Below are 18,642 nucleotides of genomic sequence, written 5' to 3'. Positions count from 1 at the left end.
CTCCAAGCTGCTGTCCTTGATTTGTTCTTCTTGCAATTTTTTTTCTGCTTAAAAAGAAAAGCCTACTTAGGTGGGTCCATGAAACACTGTGATTCTGTTTGTGACCCTTTGGTAATGTCTTGGGAGTACGAATTGTATGACACATGTTGGAGGTTGTCCTTGCCAAGCTTCAGACTGAGAAGAAAACTGATAGCTCAAGTATTGGGCTTCAGGCTAACCATCTTCAGAATCCTGTCTATGGTTGTTTTATTGCTCATCCACATGGATCTTTGAATGCGGGATACGGTGTTTCTGCCAGTTTTCAGCAGGTCTGGTTGTGTATTTGTTTTCCCCTTAGATTCTTGTTTGTTTCTGTTCCATGTATCTAGTTTTAACTTATCAGTTATCATGGGTTTACAGCCGGTGGTATATAGTCGGGGATCAATGCCACTGAGGATGCATATCGGGCCAATGGTTCTGCCAGATGGTCAAATTGGCTATGTTCTGTAAGTAACAGTATTATCTCGAATTTGAATGTTCATTTGTATATAGTATGCTACAAATAATTAAATTGTGGTAGTTACTGTGTACTTGCTGAAGAAGAGTAAGTCAAGATGTCAAGACACATGTCCACTTTCGTGTTGACTAACCATCTATTTGTATATGTATTTTTCATCGAAAATTTGCTTGAGTAAAAAAAATGATAGAAGCCCTATCATACGCACGCGCACGCAATATAAAATTTTCTAACTAAGTTCACAATTTTAAAGGAAAGGTAAATGCCTTTTTTTTCTCCCTTTAGTTGAAAACTTATAATTTTCTTGAAGCATACTATATACAAATGTTATAAGTTATGTTGGTGGTTACACTGAAAACAGATGGAAGAATGAAAATGGTGATTAATGTGGCATGTGTGAAGTTTGGCAATTAATGTTATAAGTTATGTCCGTTGTTGCATTATGCTTTCTTGTAATTCTCAATCCTATTTAAGACAGGAAAAATATACTCTGCAGATTGCATAGGCAACTCTTGCCATTTGTTCTGCACACTGTTGTAGTTTTGTTATGTCCATAGTGTTCTATGCCAAGGGAGAAATAGATAAGGATATCACGTAAGCTGATTGTTTTGGCCCACAAATATTGCCCCATCTTATGTCGTGCTTTTAGGGCATGAGTTTCAACTGTGCAGTGTGAACTTGCATGCGTATTAAGTTTGAACTAGGTCTCCCATGCTATGTGTAGTGATTTTTTTAATGAGGGCCTCTGTAGGAAAGCATGCAGTTTTCCAGTGCAGTGTTTTATTTGTTCTACGAGTGCTCAGCATTTTGGAATCAAAACATTCGCTAATATGCATAATAAGTGTTCTCAGGGTAGTCGTTAACTAACTTAACTTGACCCTTGCCATAGTACACTCAGGAAAAAGCATTTCGAGAATTTTTATTTTTGTTTTCAGTTCTCTCTTTTTGCTGTGCAAAGTATCTTCTGACTCGCAACAGGACCCTGCCCCCCAGACATCTTCTGAAGTAAATTCACAACGTTTCCGGTTCTTCTTTCTTTTGACTGATCAAAGTAAATATGCTGGGTGTTCAAAACATCTTAGCAAAAAAGAACTTGGTAAACTTTAATATTTGGATGAAGTAATTTTCTGTAGTATCGATGGAGTGGCCAACTATAATCGTGTGAATGTTAAAGCGATCACTGTGAACCTTATTTAGTGATTCAGTTGCAGTGGAACAAGAGAGACGATTCTGACAAGAGAACTGTAAAAGAAGGTTTCTACAAAGCTTTAATCCTAACTAGGCGAAAGCAGAAGGTTCAGATTCAGCTTCTATTAAAGGAGACTTCTAAATCTCTGCTTATTGACTTAGGGAGAGAAGCAGAATCCAGTCCATACGTGTTCAATTCGAATCAGTTATATTTTGCACTTTTCCTTGAAAGTTGAAAACTCTGGTCTGGTGCATGCTTCAGTGGAGAACGAGAAGCAAGAATTAACAAACTGGATGCAAACGACCTTTTTGCTTCTGAAAACACTGGAAGAATTTGTGCACTCTGCTACCCCACTCCCTAGGAACGCCATTAGCGGTGGCAAGCAGTCAGCAGCCTCAACATCTTCCAAATTCATATGCCAGTTGTGCCATGGCTTCGCTGTGTTCCGACTCCTGCCATCTCACATCCATGAAACTGAATCTCAACTTTTGGCAAGTCTGAAACCTCCTTTGAGAGATAAAACAGAAAAGAAGCTATCGGATGGACAGTTTACTGGTTGCACATGTTTTGAATCACTGCAGCAGCGGCCTGAAGAAAGGCCAGCTTGCTTAATAAAAGCTGCTAATTTTGGTCCGCCAAATCACGTAGCATCAAAAGACATTTTCTCCTCGCCAAATTGTGAAGAGGGCAACATGCTAGCCTCTACCACTTATCATTCATTCATTGCACGTTGCACCTTAGCCCAATATCACGTAGGACTTGCAAGGGTTTAGTAAAATATACAGAAATCAGTTCGAAAAGTTTCGCCATGACACCCTCTGAGGCCATTTCTCCTACGAACACCTCGCAGAATTCTTCCGTTTGCAGCTGAACCTTCCCAACCCGGAAGCACATATCTTTCTCTGTTGTACACGCGAAGTGTTTGCATTTTTGCTAGTATTACATAATGAGAACAGGCGTATCTATTTTTACGTTATTATTACTGTAGTCACTCGCAATTAGACTCACACGTACCTTCCAGTTAAAATTAAAAATCCGGATTTGACTAAGATATTTCAGTACGTGTCAAACATAATCTAGAAAGTAGTTTTGGCAAGCTCTTAGTGGACGTGACAAAGAGAACACATCAGATTTGACATGTAATAAGAACTTGTGCACATCATTTTACAAACTTATTTTGTAAATTAATTATTCTGGGAGTTAAGTTGCAAAGGGAGAGCCTAGGTGGGCTTGGCAGGCCGGACTGCGTTCCTTGCAAAAAGTCATTAGCCCAGGTCCACATATTATGCACCGACAATAATTTCTGTGAAAATGGATATCCAATTATTGAGCAGCAGGGGTGGTTGCCAGAATGGAGCGTGAAGACATGTATACGCTTTGGCCGTGGCTCACTGTGCGCGTCGCACCCTCTTTTGTCACAGGTGGCAGGACATAATGCAAATGGAGCACCAAGTTCCATTATAAAATATAACATTGGCCATCTTCTTTTCTGTCGGGACTTACACATCTCCGAAGTTGTTTCCCAGCAGAGCCAATCGAAATCGACAATTTCCCTCTCCAATGGGGCCATCTGGCATCTACAATCATTCTTAACTTAAAAGCATACTCATAGCCACCCTCCTAAGACCCTTCCCTGCGTTCCCTTGTACGCCAAATTCATGTAACCCAACGCTCCCCGTCCTTCAACTACAATCAGGAGCTAATCTGGCAAGGAAAGCGGGATTCATTCATGAAGACACAAACACCTCCTTGCCGAAGCAAGGGGTCCGAAATGGGGATGCGTGGTGGTTCTGGAACGGTATGGGCTTCGCTGCATATCGTGGTCATGGTCGCGGCCACCATGATCATGTCGGTGAGTGCAACCCCACCGGCAGATCCCATTAGGTGCACCTCAAGCGGCTGCACCATAACCAATTCCTATGGGGCCTTCCCGGACCGAAGCACGTGCAAAGCAGGGGCCGTGGCATACCCGACGTCGGAAGAAGAGCTCGTGTGGGTAGTGGGGAATGCGACGAAGTCCAAGAGGAAGATGAAAGTGGTGACCCGCTTCTCCCATAGCATCCCAAAGCTCGTGTGTCCGGACGGGGAGGAGGGGCTGCTGGTGAGCACCAAGTACATGACGAGGATAGTAAGGGTGGACCAAGAAGGGATGAGGATGAGCGTGGAGGGAGGGGTGACGCTGAGGCAGTTGATCGAGGAGGCGGCCAAGGTGGGAATGGCGCTGCCGTATGCGCCCTACTGGTGGGGTTTGACAATCGGAGGGATGCTGGGGACGGGCGCGCATGGCAGCTCCCTGTGGGGGAAGGGGAGTGCGCTGCACGACTACGTGGAGGCGATGCGGATAGTGATCCCCGGAGGGCCTGGAGATGGTTACGCCAGGATCAGGACGCTGGATGTGAACACAAAAAGCACTCATGCAGAGATGAACGCAGTCAAAGTGTCGCTTGGGGTTCTAGGAGTCATCGCTCAGGTACAGGCTACAGCTACTCTCTCGTCTTTTCTTGCTTCCATGCTTGCGTGTGTGTTCTCTGACTCTTCTATTCCTCACCCGCGTGACCCTCCGTCCTGTTCACTTTTATCTTCTTCTGCAATCCGTGTCATCCTCCTTATACCCCACCCTTCCCTTATCTTCAGTGCTTAAATTATGATAGGAGTATACAAATACTTAACGAACCTCGCGGTGTCTCTCGTGCCTCCGGTAATTTTACTGGATGTATGATTATGGATAACAGTCGGATTGGAAGAATCACCTTGATCATTTAATTTTTCTTTTGATTCGGCCAAAAGCGTTATGGGCCTGACTATTCACCATCATTATATGTTTAAGATTATTTCTTCCTTCATTATCACTTTCCCCATCTTTGAAAATGGTAGATATTATAGGCGTGTGATATTAGTTGTGATGTAAAGACTAATGAATGAATGCCCCACCTCAAACTTCGAACCAATAGATCTGGACTCGGGCAATAGGGAAACCAAGCCCATCGACTTGTCACACGTATTGATCGGATCAGACTATCTCATCCTATCTAAGGAGAAGAATATGTAACTTTATATTCCGCCATACCCCTTTTGTTCGTGAGATGTGTAACCCATTCATTAAGTAAGCAAGTTACGTCCACGCCCAATCAAGAAAAATGGTAAACTTAGACCATTCATATACGTCTGCTTTAATTCCCACGGAGGATACCTGAAGCGATTGGGGGTTTTTAGGTATTTCTGCGGAAAAAAATAAAAGAGAGATCATAGTGATTTTAATATTTTGATATATAATTGTAGGTAACCCTAAAGCTACAACCATTATTCAAACGATCGTTAACATACTCGATCAAGGGTGACTCAAACTTGGGAGAACAAGCGGCCAATTTCGGCAACCTACATGAGTTTGCAGACATTATCTGGTATCCAAGTCAACAAAAGGTAGTTTATCGCATTGACAATCGAACAACTCTCGATGCATCTGGCAATGGGCTCTACGATTTCATCCCATTCCGAGCCACATCTTCCCTCACTTTGGCACTAGTCAGATCCACCGGTAAATTTAAACAATGTTAAGCTAGAATTAGAAGTTGAGTTAGCCTATATTTTTTTTTTTTTTTAAATCACTATTCATGATGTTGCCCTAGCAGAGGAACTGCAAGAGTCCATAAACGATGCCAACGGAAAATGCAACGATGCAAAGCTAATTTCTTCTACCCTCGAGACGGATGCTTACGGGTTGACAAACAACGGTATCATATCTTGAGTTAACTAATCTAGTCACTCGTCACGAGTGTCCATTATTCTAGAGATTTCACTCACAATGATGTATATGCATACTTCGATTAGGTATTATCTTCAGTGGATATCCCGTGATTGGGTATCACAACAGGTTGCAATCCTCAGGCACTTGTCTGGACAGTCCCCATGATGGTCTGATAACTGCTTGTCCGTGGGATCCGCGAGTCAAGGGTGAGTTCTTTCACCAAACCACGTTCAGCATCGGACTCTCTATGGTAAGGAGCTTCATCGAAGACATCCAACAACTCGTCACACTAGAGCCTAAAGCATTGTGCGGAGTTGAGCTCTACAACGGCATCCTCATGCGTTATGTCAAGGCCTCCAGTGCTTACTTGGGCAAGCAAGAGGACGGGATAGACTTCGACATCACTTACTACAGAAGCAAGGATCCGCTGAGCCCGAGACTATACCAGGATGTGCTCGAAGAAATAGAACAGATGGCGCTGTTCAAGTACGGTGCGCTACCTCACTGGGGGAAGAATAGGAATTTGGCGTTCGATGGAGCGATCAAAAGATATAAAAAAGCCCAGGAGTTTTTGAAAGTGAAGGAGACGTATGATCCTTTGGGGCTGTTCTCTAGCGAATGGACAGACCAAGTTCTCGGCGTCAAGGAGGGGGTGAGCATAGTCAAGGATGGATGTGCGCTCGAGGGACTGTGCATTTGTTCACAGGACGCACACTGCGCACCCAACAAGGGCTACTATTGCAAGCCGGGAAAAGTTTATAAAGAGGCCAGAGTTTGTACTCGAACGAGCGTCAAAGCACAGTAGAGACCTCACATCATCATTCTGAGATCTCAATGTGCAAACCAAACTTGCTCAACTCCATCCGTTCGCTTTAATTGTGCATTGTGTTTGCCAATACGTGGACTTCGATCCATTTGGATGGAGAATGAGACGACGAAATTAGAAAAGTCATCGATTGCTATGGGAGGAAATCAATTTAAGATGTATTGGTATTGTTCTTGGCGTAGAGTCACAGTTGCCTTAGGCGACTGCTTACTGTCATTTGCTAGTACCCAAAAAGGCCACGCCATACGAATGAAAATCGTTTGGGTCCGTAACTGTCGAAGCGAACGGCGTTATGTTGTTTTCGCTCATTGACATAAGAAGAACAAACCAAAGTTAAAAAGGGGGGCAATATGGGCCGGGAGGCCCATGCAGGATGGGCTTGGAAGAGGGCCTAGGAAGAGGCCTCTTCCGAGCCAGCATTCACTGCTGCTCCCCCCACCCCACTGTCTTCCTTATAAGGGCGGTGCTCCTGCGCAAGAAAGGAGAACGCCCGCCCCCACCCACGCCCACGCCCACGCCCACGCCCACGCCCATCTTTGCGTTTCTTTTTTTCTCGTTTGTGAGGTCGGGCAGAAGACGATCGAAGAAGAAGGAGGAATCATCCCCCCACCCCACCAGTTTAGCCCTGCGAACTGCAGCTGAGCGAGGCGGAGGAGGGAGCTTGGGAGCGCGCGCGCGCCTCTGAGGTGTTTTTTTGGGACGACATCGTCGACCTCAATTTCGGGTACTTTGTCCTACTTTTCCTCCTCTCTTTTCGTGCCCCCCTTTCTCCTCTTTCTCTGTTCTCGAACCTGTTCGCGCCCCCTTCTTTTCACTGCCGTCTCTGTCTCTCTAATTCCTCTCCGCCTGGCGGCGAATCTCCCGGCGGCCTGACTTTCCTCCTGTGTCTTCCTTTCTGTGTTTTTGGGTGCTGGGGTTCTCTTATCGGGTGTTCCCAGCATTTATGTGAGATGCATCGGCAGTGCGGCCTTCTCCTCGTCTCCTCCTGCCCCCCCTTTTCTCGTTCGATCGTGATTTTCAGATAATAGGGTTTCTGTGTAACCGCCGCATATTTCGCTTTAGGTCGGCCTTCCGGTTTCCGTTTCTTTCCCACCAACTCTCTCCATTTCTCCTCTTAATCTACTGCGACAGTCCAATTCTTGACCTTTCCACTCTCCATTTCGACTCTTTCTCGACATAAATTTTCTCTCCGGGGACCCGAGATTGCTTCTCCTTCTTTTTTGTCTTTTCCATACCATATCCATATCTCCTTTTTTTTTTTTTTTTTGGGGGGGGAGGGGGTGGTGCTTGGGAAGCGTTCCTACTACTTTTCTCTTTAAAGACTTCTTCTTTAGCTGCCACTGGATGCAAGAAAACCTGGGAATGTACTGGTTTATTTAGCTTTCGCGATACATGGAGATTTGCATATTTGTTTTCCCCAGTTTTTTTAATTGGTAAAAAGGTGAAACAATCCTGGCAAATCCGTGGTTTTTAGACCTTTGGATAGATTTCTCTGTCATCCTCTTTCCGGATTCCGGATGATTTGAGTTGATTGGTGTTGCTACATCCTTAAGGGAGCATCTTGAATGTTTCTACAGTGCTCTGCTTTGGAAATAGGTTGCTACTCCATACATGCACTTATGCAGTTTCATTGAACTTGGTTCTAGATCAGGTGCCACTCGTGTACGGTTCTCACGCAAGAAACCTTTCGGTGTGGAGCAAATATGGGAGACGGCACGGAAGTCGATGAGCGGGTTGACCTGGATGAAGATAATTACATGGAAGAAGAAATCGATGATGACATCGAAGAGCAGCAGGACGAGGATGCAGGAGACGGGGCCGATGAAGATAATGCGGATGATGATCCTGAAGAAATCGAGGACTCCAAAGAAGATGGGGTTGCTGGAGAGGACCAATCCCCGGACACGGACACAAGTCCTGCTGTCGCCAATCCCGTTGAGGATGAAGAAAGGCCGGCTGTGTCCTTGAGTGCTGAGGAGATAGAGAAGCATGCTCAAATTCTTGCCCTTCCTCCTCATGGAAGCGAGGTTTTTATTGGAGGCCTCCCGCGGGATATTTTGGAAGAAGAATTAAGGGATCTATGTGAACCAATTGGAGAAATTCATGAGGTTAGAACTGTGACCTATTGTGCTTTTGAATTGCTAGGATTTTTTTTTGATCTGCATCATCATTCTATAATGCAATCGTTGTTCAGATTAGGTTAATGAAGGACAAGGGCACTGGTGAGAGCAAAGGTTATGCTTTTGTAGCTTATCGGACACGGGAAATGGCACAGAAAGCCATTGAGGAATTGCATAGTAAAGAGTTCAAGGTAATTGTCTATTGAAGGATTTCTTTCTCATATTCTTGCTTAACTCCATTCGAGGCTGGGCTGAACATTATATTTGTCGCTGCAGGGTAAAACATTGAGATGTTCACTGTCAGAAACTAAGAACAGGTTATTCATCGGTAATGTTCCCAAGTCTTGGACAGAAGATGAGTTTAGAAAAATCATAGAGGACGTTGGACCGGGGGTTGAAAACATAGAGCTGATAAAGGTGGGTCTTTATTTTGGTACTGCTCGAGGATTCTGTTGTGGTTGAGTAATTAAATGCTTATGCTGTTTTTTCTTTCTCTTATCGAGAACAGGATCCTCAAAATCCTGGTCGTAATCGTGGATTTGCTTTCATTTTGTACTACAATAATGCATGTGCTGACTATTCAAGGCAAAAAATGGCAAGTTCTAATTTCAAGCTGGATGGGAATACCCCTACTGTCACATGGGCTGATCCAAAGAGTGCACCTGATCACTCTGCTGCATCTCAGGTATCTGTAGATGAAACTATCTACTAATTCGTCTTTCTAATGCTTGAACTTAACTGACTAATTTACTTTTTACAGCTTGGATAACTAGCATAGTATTTATCTTGCATTTTTTAGTGCATTTCTTTCGTCTCTAGACCGCTGTTATGTCATCATCGATGTGAATACTTGTGATACTTGAAAAGTCTTGAGACAAACAACTGGAATAGCTAACCAGTATCATATCTTTGGCATGTTGGACATTCTTAGGTAAGAAGTTGTTATGACACGATGCCCTTTTGCCAGTTCTTTGTAGCATATAAGCACATTTAGCTTCTTCATATAAGACAATTGTTCATCCCCTTCATGTAAGTCATCTATTTGATGATGCATATCCTGACAAAGCACACAGTCTTGTGCGGCTTCCTGAGGTTTTTCTCACCTGCTGATCATTTAGAATCAGTGTTTCATCTCTGAAAAATGTTGGGTGTGGAGGAGCACTCTTTGCTATGAGTTGGGAAGGTTTGTATTATCTGGCATCTTCTAGTTTTCTTGAACTATTGTGGATCAATCATCTATGGCTGCCACATGTTATTTGTCAATAGAATGAGTTATGCTTGCAAAATAACTGTTGCCATAGGTGCTTGCTGCCATTGGAATGTTGTCATGGTGTCTTGGTGCTATGCATTGATTACAAATGTTTGTGTGATTGAGGCTTGTTTGATTACAAGGAACAAAGCCAATGGAATGGGATTGAGATCTTCATTCCCTTTCACTAGGTTATTTGGGAACTTGGAACTAAGGGGAATGTATACTAAATGTTGGAAGGAAAAGAGCTTCATTACCTTGTTTTCATTAACATGGGGGTTAAGGGTATTGGTGGAAATGAATATGTAGAAATAAGTAGACCCAATGGAAAGGCCAAGTTTGTGTATCGAATATTTAAGGGTCCCAATGCGGTGTTAAGTAGTTATGATTAAAACCGAATGTTTTGTCATGAGTGTGAAACTCTGATGGTAACATCCCAGTGGTTCTTACATGGTTGCCCTTTTCCAACCTTTTACTTATGATTAAGAAAAGTAAGTTGCTAAATGAGAAACTTGATGAAACGTTGATCCGATGAAATTTTGTGAGTTTGTCAGCTGTGTCCAACACACCACGCGCCCCCCCCCCCACTTCCCTCCTCCTTTTTATTTTCTGTTCTGTTTGGTTGCAAGGGTGTGTTTGGGGCTGGGATAGTGTGAGTAACTTTAATTTTTTCGTTTGGGTGAACTTTTGGGAACTAAATAAGTTGAACCATTAGTTTGACAACATTATATATTCAATCTTTGTCGTGGAATATGACCCCGAGAACCACTTCTGAGGTAAATATGGATGACAGGAACCCTGTGTACTTTCTGTGGCTTTGGATTTTGTGGTGAGCATTTACTGAGTTATTTAGCTGCAGTACTGGTTTTTCGGTGCAAGTTGTTAAAGCAAGTTGTCTCTTATAGCTTGTCTTAATAGTAAACATTTGTGAGCTGCTAATCATGTGAGATCACTTCGCTGCTTTTATTCTATTAGGTGAAGGCTCTTTATGTGAAGAACATCCCTGATAATACCACTACTGAACAACTTAAGGAAATATTCCAGCGTCATGGAGAAGTGACAAAGGTGGTCATGCCACCTTCGAAATCTGGGAGTAGCAAACGGGATTTTGGCTTTGTTCACTATGCTGAAAGGTCAAGTGCATTAAAGGCTGTCAAAGATACTGAGAAATATGAAATTGACGGTAAAAATTTTCGGACTTATCCTGGCTTGATGGTTTAGTTTAGTTACATTGAAGGGGCAGTGTGGGGCAAGAAAATTGAATTGCATCTAAGTTTATCTGTTGTCTTCAGATGCACATGTCTGCAATTACTGCTTCTGTGAGCCCACAGAATGACAATGTTTAGTGTTTATTTAACTACTTTTGGGATAACAGAATTTCAATATTTAGGAATTTCTGTGGGTTGCTCGATGCCATGTAAGTCACTTGAAATGGTTCTAGGAGTGTCAGAGTAAAGACGCAACCACATCTATTCTGTCTCGTCAGAACAATTGATTTACGAGGGCTTTGCTTCCTCTGTGGTAGTTAATTTTGAATGGCTTATCACGCTTGAACATGGGAGTATTATGTCGTTGGTGAAGCAGTCACCCTTGTTGGCTTGATAATAAACCTGTGAACCGTACTTGCTCCAAGCTGTCATCCTTGATTTGGCCTTGCAATTTTTTTGTCCTTATTGATGAGAAAAAGCCCACTTAGGTGGGTCCATGAAACATTGCAGTTCTGTTTGTGACCGTCTGATAATGTCTTGGGAATATAAATTGTAGGACATGCATTGGAGGTTGTCCTTGCCAAGCCTCAGACTGAGAAGAAAACTGATAGCTTGAGTATTGGGGTTCAGGCTAGCCATCTTCAAAATCCTGGCTATGGTGGTTTTATTGCTAATCCGTATGGATCTTTGAACACGGGATATGGTGTTTCTGCCAGTTTACAGCAGGTCTGGTTGTGTATTCGTCATCCCCTTTAGTTCTTGCTTGGTACTGTTCCATGTATCTAGTTTTAGCTGATCAATTGTCATGTGTGAACAGCCGGTGATATATGGTAGGGGACCAATGCCTTCGGGGATGCATATGGTGCCAATGGTTCTGCCAGATGGTCGAATAGGCTATGTTTTGTAAGTAATAGTTGAATTTTGAAGTGAATATTCGTTTGGTGGCTATGGAAGGGTCTTGAACGTGCGTCTGTTTGTCCTTTTTCTACTTGGGTTTATGCAGACAACAACCTGGTGTACAAATGCCGCCACCTCGGCCTCGGAGAGTTGATCGGAACAATGGGACTGGTGCACAGCCAGGACGAGGGAGTGGTGGGGATGAGGGCAACCGAAACAGAAGATATCGACCCTACTAGGATTGCAGGTGATGATGGTTTTTGTTACTGGTGGGATGGATGACAGATTGGGTATATGGATAAAGAGAAGGCCATGGATGACGTAAGTTGTGTCCATTTGACTTGCCAGATGTAAGAGAGCGGCTAATGTCCTACATCATCCAGTTTCCCGAGGAATGGAAGTTAATCATTCTCGATTGATGTAATATCACTTTACTTGGTAGTAGGATTTGTGTCCAAAAAGATCATTTAGCAGCGTCCCGCAGATACAAGAAGTCTGACAGATTCAAGAAATTTTTTTTTTTCTTGTTTCCTTTTTTATTTTGGAGGGGGGAACAGATGCATAGCCGAGTCAAAGTAGAATTAGGCGACGTGAAGTTTAAGATCTTGGTGTTGCTAAAGAGGGCTATGCCTAGAATTTAGGGTGGGGTGGGGTGGGGTGGGGTGGGGTGGGTTGTTCTGGTTTTAGTTCTTCCGGGAGAAAGTGATCAGCTGGACTTTAGTGTTTGCCTTTTCGGCTGGTTTATTTCAGAGTGGAGACAAAAATAGCGCCGGCCCTTTTTTCATGTGGTAACTTTTGTTGAATATTTGTTATCTAATGTTGCAAGAAGAGACAAAAGGCTTAAAGCTACATTCGTTTGTGCGGGGGTTTCCCTCGGCGGGTGGAGCAATAGCTCGGTATCGCCCAGCCCAACGCTCTTGACAACTCTTTACTCTTACGTGGAAACAAAAGGTTGCATAAACATAGTAGGTTGGGAATGCGAAGAGAGCCTCCGCATCGGAAGATGCTAACCCGTCTTTCTATATTGTCCAAACGTTGGGATGTTACAGACTGCGTTTTGCATCCATATTTCATCTGTGCAGTCAGTCAGAGGAGGCGAGAGAGATGGTTGAGCCGCTCCTCGAGCTTGTCCAAGCGTGCCGCCCAGCCAGAGTCGATGCGCAGGGGCTTCACGTCTTCCAATCTCTCGGCCGGAGATGCCACTCCTCCTAACTGGTTCGTCTTCTCCTTCTCCATCTTCTTCATCTTCTTCTTCTTCTTACTCATCTTATGGGCGGTTGCTTTCTCGAGGGCCCGGAGCACGACTGACCCGCTCATCCCCTCTACATCATCGCCGCCAGCTCGATCAGAGTGGTTGGCGGAGATGGCTAGTGTGGTGGTGCCGCTGCCTAAACGAGAGGCTGAAACAGCAGCAGCTGGTGGTGTGGGGAGGACCACCCGCAGTGGCGGAGTCAGGCACGCCCCACATTTCATCTTCCTCGCAATTCCGATTCCACGTCTCTCAGCTGACCCCCAACATATTTATATATGCAGAATCCCAAAGCAGGCGTCGTGTGGTTGTGGTTAGTCTTGTGAGAATTGGCCCCCCAAATCAAATATCTCATTCTGGGGGCCCCTCTCAAAATTCTGTCCTTCCAAATCCATTTACCATCCCTAGTTGAGATGCGCATAGCTTTCCTGGAAGCCCACTGCTTTAACCAATGGTATTCGAGGCCATTTAACATCACCCGGATATTTATGGCATTCCTTTGAAATTCGAATAGTATGTTTCAGTCCGTTCGGGAGGCGAAAGTCTATATAATCACTCCATAGTACAATTTCAGTCAAGTTCTTATCTAAGATTTAGTCCATTCTATGAAGAGGAGCGATGCTAACCCGTCGTACATGGTTGAGGCCACAAAAGTTAAAAAACTGTCGTGTCCCCGGATTCACGTGAGACAGAATCAAATTCTTAGAACTGTTTACACCAGCCATTTCACCATCAGAATGAAAATCGAGACTAAAGGCAAGATTTTCGCCGCATGGCTGGGTAAGGCACATGAGAGGAAGGATGACAGATGAAATCGAAAATGACAGATTCACGGACAAGATCTTTCGTAGTCACGAGAGATTCTCAACTTTGCCGGAGGTAGAGGCAAATTTAAGTACGAAAAACAGAGAGATTGAACGACGGAAATATCGTTTCTTTTCATGATGACTTCCATTCTCAGTCGTCCTCCTAACACGGATGGCCATATGTTCGTCCCTATTTGTTTTCCAATCCATTGACGCGATATAATCAAATCTCGCCCCTGCTTTTGGAAAATCACTAACCCAATCGTACGTTCACCAGGCTTTTTTTTTTTTTCTCTTTTTTGAATGAATACAACATTTGGTAATAATAGATGCAGATAGAGGGAGAGAGTAGGTCCTGGTCCCCCACCTAATTGAGTCTGAAATGCACGGCTAGTGTTTTGACGCTTTTGAGAATGGATCAGGAGGACGTGTGGGATCTGGCTACACTTTTTGTCGTTTCAGTGGCGGAGCCCGTGGGCACAGGCACAGGGTACCTATGTATGCAGTGGAGCCAGGGATTGTTGGGTCCGCAATCGCTGGCGGAGGTGCCCCTCAACGCCTTCCAGACGGCACTGTTGCACTTGAAACCGGACCCGAAGGCGATCTGCCAGACCCTGTCCCCGCTCCGGACCCGGCCCTTGGCCTCGGCGTAGGCCAGCTCGTACCAGAGGGAGCTGCTGGACGTGTTGCCGAAGCGGTGGAGCGTCATCCGGGACGGCTCCATGTGGCGGTCGCTGAGCTGCATGTTCTTCTGTATCTCGTCTAGCACCGCCCTCCCGCCCGCGTGGATGCAGAAGTGCTCGAAGGCCAGCTTGAAGTCCGGGATGTAGGGCTTCACCTTGGCCCCCATCACCTTCCTCCTCACCAGCGTCACGAAGAACTTGAACTGCTCCGTCCACGGCAGCACCAGCGGCCCCAGCGTTGTTATGTTGATCTTGAGGGCCTCCCCTGCCACCGTCATCAGCTCCTTGGCCAGCGACACCCCCACCGTCCCTTGCCCGTCCTCCTTCTGGTACACGCACCGGTAGTTCCGGTCGTCCGCCCCGCGGTGGGTCCGCACCGTGTGCACCAGCTGGTACTTGGAGCGCCCCCGGTCCCGGCCCCTGTTGGAGAGGAGCACGGCGGCGCAACCCATGCGGAATATGCAGTTGCACAGCAGCATCGACTTGTCGTTGCCGAAGTACCAGTTGAGGGTGATGTTCTCGGTGCTCACCACTAGCGCGTAGGTGTTCGGGTTGGCTTTCAGCAGGTTCTGGGCCAGGTCTATGGATATGAGGCCGGCGCTACATCCCATCCCCCCTAGGTTGTAGCTCTTTATGTCCGTCCTCAGCTTGTAGTGGTTCACGATCATGGCCGACAGCGACGGCGTTGGGTTGAACAAGCTGCAGTTCACCACCAGTATCCCCACGTCCTCCGTCTTCACCCCCGTCTTTTTCAACAGCGCGTCCACTGCCCCGAACATGACGGCCTCCGCCTCCAACCGCGCCTCCTCCATGCACAGGTTCGGGGGTTTAGACGTGATCCCTCTAGGGAAGTAAGTTTCGTCCCCTAGGCCGGACCTGCTCGAGATCCGCCTCTGGAACTGGAGCGTGTCCTCCTCGAACGCCCCGCTTTCCTCGCTCATCTGCAGGAACGACTCCACGGACATTTTCCGCTCGTCCTCCGGTAGGTAACACGCGAAGTCCACCAGATACACCGGCCTGGTACGCTTCGACACGTACAGCACGAGGAGCAGCAAGAAGAGCCCGGAGCAGGCTCTCGCCATGGACGCGTCGATGCTGTCCAGCACGGCAGCCGGGCTTCTCCACACCTCGGAGAGGTGGGCCTGGTCCAGGCCGGTGAGATGAATGACGATGGCCAGGACGAGAGGGAGGAGGAGGACGAACTTAAGTACGGGGGCGAGGTCGCAGGAGTAGCCATATCCTAGCTTGACGTACTTGAGCTTCACGGACTGGAGGAAGTCCGGCAAGCTCCGTCGGATTTTGATGACGGCGGAGGAGGAGTCCTTGTCGAAGGCCATCTCCGCCGTGAGTCTCTCGTTGTCCAGAATCTCAATGCTGTCCATATCTCTCCCTCTAGGACGTTCCTCCATCAGAGCTCGGGGGTTGAGAGAATGTGGAAACGATCTCTCCTCCTCTCTTTGTTTGTGCTCGTGCCAGGTGCAGCAGCCAACGCTTTTATAATACGAGGGAGGAGGCCAAGGAAGGCAATCCCCGCTTGGCTCACGTTGTTAGGTTTCGGTTGAGAGGGACCTCCCCGCCTTTGATCTGAAGGCCTTCACTCCCAAGTCGTAATGCGGATGTTTCGTTGAGAGGCTGTCCTGTCCTGCGGAGTATTTATTGGAAGAAAGCTGTTGATGATAAGCCGTGACTTAATGGCGAGTAGTTTCGAGTATCAATTGCTGTTCAACTACCAACGGAAGAGTGTGTCGACCTGCTTGCCAAATTTATGAGGCATTCTTCATGTGGACACGCTCGTTTCCTAGGTACTTCGAATTCAATAATGCAGTATATCCACACGTTGGCCCACGTTAGTTCCTGATGCTCATACGCAAAGAGCTGATGCGAGAAGAAGAAAGGTCCAATATGATCACCTCTCCATGCCCCTATCGATTAATATTTATATAAAGGAGGCTTGACCGAGAAATTTCTCTGGAGATGAGCCAGCTTGCGATGACTTGTGTGGTCAGCGATTTGGAAAAAATGTGGTGGGCTAACAACGAAGCCTCGATTTTTGTTTTGTTTTGTTTTGTTTTGTTGTTATATCTATTTTTGTGGCGCAGTGAGTGGGTAACCGATTCGATTAGGTTGCTCTACGGGGTGGTACAAGTGGGGATGGCTATTGAAGCCAGGTTGCCCCATGTGAGAATTTGGAGATTTCTTTCAAGCAAGCAAGCATCGGAAAGAAGGCTTGGAGATCCCTATTTTTCTTTCTTTTTTCTCCTTTATTTTTATTTTAAGTGGGATGGGGCCCCATCTAGACAGAGCCCCATTGATCTAGTAGATATAAAGGCAGATTCTTGCGCCGGTGGGGGTGGGAATACGGCCGGTGAGCACATTAAGGTGGTCTGAATCGGTGTTTGTTTTTCCATGGATCTATTAGGGTAAAGGATGTCATTCGGTCAATAAGAAGATGGTTGAGCAGACGGAACCGAAAGAGTCGCCAGTCTCACCATCTTGTTCTATAAAAAGTGTTTTTTGGTCGGATTTCCTATAAAGTTAGATTACCTAAACTTTGGGGGAGAAAAAGGGTACGGGCCTCTCGGGGCTTACGGATTTTAGGCGCATTCACTTCGCTCAAACGCTTACGACTAGAATGACTTTCGGTGTTAGGGTTATCCTATTTAATAAATGGTTGGTCGTTGGTTGAGATTAAGTGTCACGTCTTCAAGAATGAGAGAATTATACGATCGCCCTCTCATCGAAAGACACTGCCATAAACCTAATCAATTTATTAGCAAAAAATATGTACACATGTACCTATAATCCATAAAATAAAATAAAATAAAAGTATATGTACATTTCCAACTAATAACTAAATCCAGCAAACTCATGTAAGTAATATACAGCTAAAAAATATACAACTAACTAAGCTTATCCCAAAAATTCCTCTATCAAAATGACCTGGCGATAATGTGGATGCTCTCGTTTTATCTACTGCTAAACTACAGAGTCCGAAAAACATTCTAAATGAAAAATATGCGTAAGATTTTGTCAAAACACTACCAACTATTATAAAAATTTAAGAGATTAGATGAATACGAAATTTATTATTTAAATATTTTAATACTTCCATTCACGCTTAGTTTGGTATTTTTTCCTAGTACTAAGCATGAAAATTTAACTTGAAAGACACATGAGATCTAGAAAGATTTGAACTCAAAATATCCAACTCTGACACCAAGTTGAAAACACTATTACGGAAGAGAGAATTGAAGAATTGTAGTATATCTGAATATGTGGAAAAAAAAAGTACATGGAGAGCCTATTTTCTAGGCTTCAATAGAGGAAGTCAAATCATAATGCATAATCAAAATAGACATAAAAAATTAGAGAAGATATCATAAATGTCTTTAAGAGATATCTAAATATTTTAATATTACTAACATCCCCTCAAACGCAAGTTGAGATGGAACAAATCAACTTGAGTTTGAAAAATAATCCGAACAATGTCTTAGAATCTTTGATTCAAAATAAGCTCAACGTATCTAAGACAGGGCGGCACATGTGATGAATCCAAGCTTCCATTGACAAGAAGATTTCAATATGTTGCTCGCCTGATGGCTATGAATTTGGTGGCAATGTCGACTTTTCGAAACAAGAAGTGAAAAGTAAAGAATCGTAGACATTGGAGTCGAACGGCATGCATTCCTTGTGGTCAACTTTGCTACAATATTGAGCACTAAACCATCATCCTCCAATATTAGATATCTAGTTCAAAATCAATCTCATAAACTATAGCTCATTTTATAAACCAAACAAATAACCTTTCGCAGTATAACTCATCCGCTAGAAATACCTTTCGTAAAACATTTCTCAAATCATTTCAGAATTAATTTCAATAAATTAGTGCGCAAAGCAACACATATATATCCTTTCATAATCCATTTCCTAAAACCATTCTCAAACCATTCATGAATACTAAAAGACAGTAGATACTCGATCTAGACTTGTATATAATAAAAGTGTCATTTCATAAACCATATTATATTTATGCCTTATTACTTTTGAAATATGAGTTTACAACCCCCAACAAAAAAAAAAAAAAAATAGCACTACTTAACTATGTAGGTTATTCCAATGGTTGAATTCGCAGTCCTATCAAATAAGCGATAAATATCGTCAAAATCAAGTAAAG

At 44.5% G+C, this 18,642-nt stretch overlaps 3 protein-coding genes across 4 annotated transcripts; 2 read left to right on the top strand and 1 right to left on the bottom strand.

Annotated features, from left to right (window-relative positions):
* Window positions 1-3,169: 3,169 nt before the first annotated feature.
* Window positions 3,170-6,603, top strand: LOC104442399 (probable L-gulonolactone oxidase 6). Its single transcript, XM_010055833.3, has 4 exons — window positions 3,170-4,155; window positions 4,965-5,220; window positions 5,315-5,416; window positions 5,514-6,603. Exons 1-4 carry the CDS (start codon window positions 3,415-3,417, stop codon window positions 6,233-6,235), a joined length of 1,821 nt encoding a protein of 606 aa, XP_010054135.2. The 5' UTR covers window positions 3,170-3,414; the 3' UTR covers window positions 6,236-6,603.
* A 169-nt stretch (window positions 6,604-6,772) lies between these two features.
* LOC104442397 (heterogeneous nuclear ribonucleoprotein Q) lies at window positions 6,773-12,522 on the top strand. Of its 2 annotated transcripts, none has more exons than XM_010055831.3 (9): window positions 6,773-6,980; window positions 7,908-8,364; window positions 8,451-8,567; window positions 8,653-8,793; window positions 8,885-9,061; window positions 10,601-10,808; window positions 11,390-11,559; window positions 11,651-11,736; window positions 11,837-12,522. In XM_010055831.3, the coding sequence occupies exons 2-9, from the start codon at window positions 7,960-7,962 to the stop codon at window positions 11,967-11,969; spliced, it is 1,437 nt and encodes a 478-aa protein (XP_010054133.1). In that variant the 5' UTR covers window positions 6,773-6,980; window positions 7,908-7,959; the 3' UTR covers window positions 11,970-12,522. The 2 variants fall into 2 exon arrangements, with proteins under 2 accessions (XP_010054133.1, XP_018728030.1); XM_018872485.2 differs by having other exon boundaries at window positions 7,903-8,364.
* A 142-nt stretch (window positions 12,523-12,664) lies between these two features.
* On the bottom strand, window positions 12,665-16,272 carry LOC104442398 (3-ketoacyl-CoA synthase 1). The gene has a single exon (XM_010055832.3). The coding sequence runs from the start codon at window positions 15,875-15,877 to the stop codon at window positions 14,204-14,206; it is 1,674 nt and encodes a 557-aa protein (XP_010054134.1). The 5' UTR covers window positions 15,878-16,272; the 3' UTR covers window positions 12,665-14,203.
* Window positions 16,273-18,642: the final 2,370 nt, after the last annotated feature.

This window comes from Eucalyptus grandis, chromosome 4, assembly GCF_016545825.1.
Source record: "Eucalyptus grandis isolate ANBG69807.140 chromosome 4, ASM1654582v1, whole genome shotgun sequence".
Classification (NCBI taxonomy): Eukaryota; Viridiplantae; Streptophyta; class Magnoliopsida; order Myrtales; family Myrtaceae; genus Eucalyptus; species Eucalyptus grandis.
This window is presented reverse-complemented; position numbering and strand designations above follow the sequence as displayed.